Source organism: Vigna unguiculata, chromosome 5 (genome assembly GCF_004118075.2).
Source record: "Vigna unguiculata cultivar IT97K-499-35 chromosome 5, ASM411807v1, whole genome shotgun sequence".
Lineage (NCBI taxonomy): Eukaryota > Viridiplantae > Streptophyta > Magnoliopsida > Fabales > Fabaceae > Vigna > Vigna unguiculata.
The window spans coordinates 39,984,254-39,990,747 of record NC_040283.1 but is presented as its reverse complement, the minus strand read 5'-3'; the positions used below and the strand labels follow the sequence as shown (position 1 = coordinate 39,990,747).

Genomic DNA, 6,494 nt, shown 5'->3' with positions numbered 1-6,494 from the left:
AAATTATTGATAAATAAGACAGAATTAGCACAATTACTTACATATTTTACAAATTTTAATATAAGATTAATACAACCAAATTCTTGTGTGGACTCTGTCGAATCTTTCGATACTTCTTGTAAATTATATCTAAGTTGTGCATTGATGTGTTTATTGCTTTTTGTAGTTTACATCTCTCTTGTATGCATATATTAACTTTATTTTATCTTTTCAAATTGAGATTATTTTTCTCTCTTAAATTGTGATCATATTTTAAATATGTTATTCTCCAAGTTATTATTAATTTTTTATTATTATTTAGTAATAAAATATTTAGCTTTCGTAATTTATGAAATCAATGTAAAATATATTTTTAACACATAATATATTGAGTGTTTCTCATATGAGGGAATGATATTTTCCATTCACCCTAATAAAATACACTTGAGTATATATTTTAGAGAATATGTTTTTTGTCCGTTAACTTTTAGTAAATTTTAGAATTAGTTTATTTCGAAATTTTTGACCAATTTAGTCTTTTATCTTTCAACCTTAACTTTTAGTAAATTTTAGAATTAGTTTATTTCGAAATTTTTGACCAATTTAGTCTTTTATCTTTCAAAATACGTGAATTTAGTTCTTTTAATGTATTTGATGTTTTGTACGCATGTTAGGATTGTATTTGAGTTGTTTATATTATTTGATACATTTTTGTTTTAATGTTAAGTTAAATATTATTATGAAATGCACTTGAAATGTCAAATAAATTTAACAAAATTTGATTAAAACGACTAAATTCATGTATTTTAAAAAATGAAGGATTAAATTGATCTAAAATTTCGAAATTAACTAATTTCAAAATTCACTAAAAGTTAAAATACCAAAAACATATTTAATCCTATATTTTATAATTTTATTTATAGACTAAACATAACTTTTACAATAGACATATTTAATCTTTAATGTTTAAGTTGTCAGTTAATTTTGTTTTATAAACATTTGGATCAGAAAGCAACCCTACTCGGAGAGATTCTTATCTCATGTTGGGAGAATCTGTTGCAAAGCAAAATGTCACCAAACCTTCTTTGTCATTTTTACAATTGGCTCTGCCAAATTGTACAACATAAATGATGATCCTAAGATTCAAAACATAACTTATTTGTTTGCTTTTCACTCCTCTGTTGTTGTCGCACGTGCTCAATCAATCACGTTTTCTGTTTGACCAACGTTATTCCTTTGCAAAAGCACAGCGTGAAAACAAATATAGTAATAAAGGTTTTTTTTCTAGACAAAAAAAATTCCTAAATTGACACTTTTTATAAATAAATTTAGAAAAATTCTTTTGCAATAAAAAAATCGGCTATCAAAGAAAAAGGCAACTTTATTTAATTTAATATTTACATATTTAATTTAATACAATTAAGTTCTCAACCCGACTAAACAAACAAGTTGTTACGAAAAACGATAAAATAAAATTTTGTTAAAACAAGTCCAAATTCTCAGCATGTTTGTAAGTAAATTCCGATCAATGAACAGTGATTTAGATTTTATAAAGTCTGTGATCTAATGCTTCACTAAACTTTAGGATGCAAAAAAAAATATTGGCAATGTGTGGCGTTAGTCTCACCTACTCCTGCACGCTTGCAGATATACACGGGCGTACAAAAGAAGTGGACATTTCTCACCGACACCGTATGGGCGCACTTTAGCACACACCACTCTCTGCTCACAGTATAAAATCCCCAACAAATATACTACTGTCTCACTTCGTGAACCCTCTTTCCACCCAAACACACTCTACTCCTTCTTCTGCAATAATGGCGGCTGCTGCTGCGACGTCGTGTTCTTCTGCAATCTCTGCTGCTTCTGAAACCCTAGCCAAACCTTCTTCCAGAAGCTTCTCCGCTACCAGCCTCGCTCTACAATCCTCGTCTTCCAAACTCACCTTTAAATCCCTAAAGCTGAACCGATGCGGCGCTCTCGGTGCTCGTATGGTGGCGGCGCCGGTGAAAGCCCCGGTGCAGCTCGATTTCGACACGAAAGTTTTCAAGAAGGAGAAGATTAACCTCGCCGGACACGACGAGGTTGTTCTCGGACGCTTTCTTCCACTTCCAGATTCGTGGATTTTAAATTTCTTTTGTTTATTGTTTATTTTTATTCATTTCAGTACATCGTGAGAGGAGGCAGGGATTTGTTCCACTTTTTGCCCGACGCTTTCAAGGGGATCAAGCAGATTGGTGTCATCGGCTGGGGATCTCAGGTGACTTTCGAAGATTCGTATTTAAGTAAAGGCTAACATGTGTTATATGTGATATCATTTATAAGCTTTAAATATCCGATCCATTTTATTGGAGAATCTCGATTGCCAGTGGCCAAAAACTTTTCGGCACCCTAGGCTTTGGAATCCCGTGGCAAGCACAAAATTAGTTAATTTTATTTATATTTGAGTTCGGAGAGTCTGTATTTAAGATTTTGTTTAAGCTTAAAGGGTTATGGCTTAATATTTTTGTTCTGATGATGTTGTACTTCCTAGCTTTGATATGATTGCTAACGAGGCGCTGTGTTTCCAGGGGCCTGCCCAGGCTCAGAATCTAAGGGACTCGCTTGCTGAAGCAAAGTCCGATATTGTGGTTAAGGTGTGTGATTCTTGTTTTAATTTGTTATTTAGTTCAGTTTTGTCTATAATATATTAATGTATGCAGAAATTGTTGATTAATGGCTGGCTGGCTGGCTGATTACATGCATTGTTTGTCGTTTCAATGATTTAAAAATGCAGATTGGACTCAGGAAAGGTTCTCGCTCCTTTGCTGAAGCTCGGGCAGCCGGGTTTACTGAGGAGAATGGGACTCTTGGTGACATATGGGAAACTGTCTCGGGCAGTGATCTTGTGATGTTGTTAATTTCTGATTCCGCACAGGTTAATTAGTTTAACTCAATGCTCCATATATGCATTCTGATTCTTCTGTTGCTGTTTTTTGTTTTGTTTCTGAAACTGTCTGGTTATTAGTGTACGATGTTATTCTGCATTGCATGAGAATAACAATAAGTTTTTTCGAGTATCAGTGAGAATTCTTTTTATAAAAATTGCTGGGTTAATTTCAACGTGAGTAATCAGATTGAGACTTGTCTTTTGGAACTGTAAGTGCTTAGATATTATCATCTACTTGGCCAAAACTGTACCGGTAATGCAGCTTACTATTACCAATCCACCATGATTTTCACACCCCCAATGGCATTATATATTCTTTTACTTGTTGATCACCATCAGTTTACAGTTTGCTCCTACCTGCTTCCATCACCACCAGTTTACAGTTTGATATTGCCAGCTTGCATCACTGTCACAATTCTTAATTTGCTCCATTTATTCTTTTAAATAAAAAAATTGTTTTGTAGTTCTTTTAACATTTTCTTAAAATATTATTCCAACATATTTGTAACAGGGCAAGATAAGATTTGTCCCAAATCTCAAATGTTTTCTAAGAATGTGATACGATATGTTTTCTGAAGTTATATAAGGTTACATACCTGTTGGTATCGTGGTGCCTTAGTTTTTGCTATAGTAATGAAAAATGTACTTTCGAATATCTGTTTGTCAATATTAGTAGACAAAGTATGTCTTGCTGTAGTAATTTTGGGGTTTTCTGATATTGCTGCTTTCAATACAGAAACTTAAATATTTTTATTTATCTTGCAGGCTGATAATTATGAAAAATATTTTCTCATATGAAACCAAATAGCATACTTGGGCTTTCCCATGGTTTTCTTCTTGGGCATTTGCAGTCAATTGGACTTGACTTTCCAAAGAACATTAGTGTAATTGCTGTGTGCCCAAAGGGGATGGGTCCATCTGTAAGGAGGCTCTATGTGCAAGGCAAAGAAATAAATGGTGCTGGAATTAATGCAAGTTTTGCCGTCCACCAGGTTATTTTTGCTCTGCCTCAGTTTGTCCCTTCACTTTCTGCGGGTCTTCTCATGTGTTGATTGAATAGTTTATTTTATTTGAGTAACTATTTGTGCATGCAGGATGTGGATGGCAGGGCTACTGATGTTGCTTTGGGATGGTCTGTTGCCCTTGGTTCTCCATTCACTTTCGCCACTACATTAGAGCAAGAGTACAAGAGTGATATCTTTGGGGAGAGAGGTGAGAGCATTGCAACGTTTTTGTTGTTTTTTCCTTGATGGCCTAAGTTCTAACTACAGCCATGGATGTTTGTAGGCATTTTACTTGGCGCTGTTCATGGAGTTGTGGAATCCTTGTTTAGGAGATACACTGATAATGGAATGGACGAAGATCTGGCGTATAAGAATACTGTTGAGTCTATAACTGGAATTATATCTAAAACCATCTCAACCAAGGTTGTATTTTCACGCTAGTCTTAATTTTTGTCTGTTGGGCACCAACACCCTTTCCCTATAGAATGTGCTGGATTGGGATTTGTTTGAGTTCTGACTAGCCTTTTTCACGTATTGGTTTTGGACAGGGCATGCTTGCTGTATACAATGCTTTATCTGAAGATGAAAAAAGGGAATTTGAGAAAGCTTACAGTGCTTCTTATTATCCTTGCATGGACATTCTGTACGAGTGCTACGAGGATGTAGCCAGTGGTAGTGAGATTCGCAGTGTTGTTCTGGCTGGACGCCGCTTCTATGTAAGGGCATATTCATTTTCCCTTTAGAGTAGTCAGCCTTTGCACCACCTACTTTAAACAATACATGTTTTTTTACAGGAGAAAGAAGGTCTACCTGCTTTCCCCATGGGTAACATTGATCAAACCCGCATGTGGAAGGTTGGTGAGCGTGTCCGTTCTACAAGACCAGCAGGTGATCAAGGCCCATTATATGCTTTTACTGCTGGTGTCTTTGTGGCATTGATGATGGCCCAGGTACTGTTGCAATTTTGCTTGCTATTATTTTCGGAATGGATCCACATAGTTTCCTGCATGTATATTTATCTCCGTTTGCTTTCAAATTTGTGTTGTGACTGATAAAGTTAACTATCAGTGACAAAGGGATTTTTTTTAATCTGTGATTACTAAATTTCTAGATTGAGATCCTGAGGAAGAAAGGGCATTCCTACTCCGAAATCATTAACGAGAGTGTGATCGAGGCTGTTGATTCTTTGAATCCATTCATGCATGCTCGCGGTGTTTCTTTCATGGTTGATAACTGTTCAACCACGGCTAGATTGGGTTCGAGGAAATGGGCTCCACGATTTGATTACATTCTTACCCAGCAAGCCTTGGTGGCGGTGGACAATGGAAGCCCTGTTAACCAGGACTTACTCAGCAACTTTCTTTCGGACCCAGTGCATGGAGCCATTGAAGTCTGCGCCAAACTGAGACCCACAGTTGACATTTCTGTGCCAGCAGATGCAGACTTCGTTCGTCCAGAGTTGCGCCACTCCAATTAGACCAATTTATGGCTTTCACCTCGAATCATTTTCCGATGTGCTCAGAACTGCAGTTTCTTGTTAGTTTGGGGTTTCTAGTTTTGTTTTTATGAATGAATGCTAGTATGTAAGTTGTATTATCATTTTGTAGTTTGTACCTCCTGTGTTTCTGCTGCCGAGGAAGGAACTTTAACATAAGTAATCTACGTCCACAAATGTTGACCCATGTCATTTCAACTTTTCATGCATATCCTTGCAATCCTTTCAATAATTTCACCACCGAAAGCAATTCGAACCATTTTTAGTGCTCCTGGTCAATGCTTGTCGACCACTAAGCTTTGTCTGAAAGCTTATGCCAAATCGTTAAATAACCTAAAAACAATGTAAGTATGAACTGTTGTAGTTTTCTTGATATACCAGTTTCCGTTTAAATGTATATATATTTTTTAATTTTCCAGAAGCCCAACCTAGGGCTTTACTATGTGTCTAAATTTAAAATCATTTTTCTTGCAATTATTCTAGTAACCTATCATCTGGTTTTTTATTTTCCAAAAACGATAATTCTAAGCAAGATTTTGGTTTGTTTTTGAGAAGCTTATATCCAACAATAAGGTGGGATTTTTGCAACAAAATTCTTCTAAAAAAGAACGAAAAATCTAAAATTAACTTTTTTTATAACACTAAAATTTAGCTTATATAAGTTAATTTGTAAAGTTTTTTATGTGGGGAATTAATTTTATTTTTCTCTTTCAGAAAACCTTTTGAAGAAGCTGCTCTAAAGAAGAATTTGTAGGCATGACGACACTTTAGTATGGCCTCAGTTCGCTTATATTGTGAATATAATATGCTAGTTTTTGTTATGCACATAATTTACAAGATATAAGTTCAAAATTTTAAAAATTGTGTTGCGCATTAAAATGATAGAGAACTAAATGAAGAAAAAAAAGAGAAAGAAATTAAGCGATGGGTAACTTTTAAGCCCTAGTTTAAGAGGTGAGGACTAAAATAAGAAGAAGAAAAAAACCTTTGAGCCCTGGTGGAGGAATTAAGCTTGATCAGGTATTATAAAAATAAGAAAACTATCTAAACTTCTCTTGTACATGAAAAGCACGTTTTGCAAGAGTGA

General features: G+C 35.1%; 1 protein-coding gene across 1 annotated transcript; it reads left to right on the top strand.

Moving 5' to 3' along the window:
- The first annotated feature begins 1,731 nt into the window (after positions 1-1,731).
- LOC114185004 (ketol-acid reductoisomerase, chloroplastic) lies at positions 1,732-5,612 on the top strand. Its single transcript, XM_028072472.1, is given in 11 exon segments — positions 1,732-2,063; positions 2,147-2,239; positions 2,550-2,615; positions 2,756-2,896; positions 3,674-3,689; positions 3,692-3,900; positions 4,003-4,120; positions 4,196-4,335; positions 4,461-4,628; positions 4,707-4,862; positions 5,024-5,612. Coding segments are annotated over 11 exon segments (1,740 nt in total). The 5' UTR covers positions 1,732-1,796; the 3' UTR covers positions 5,390-5,612.
- Positions 5,613-6,494: the final 882 nt, after the last annotated feature.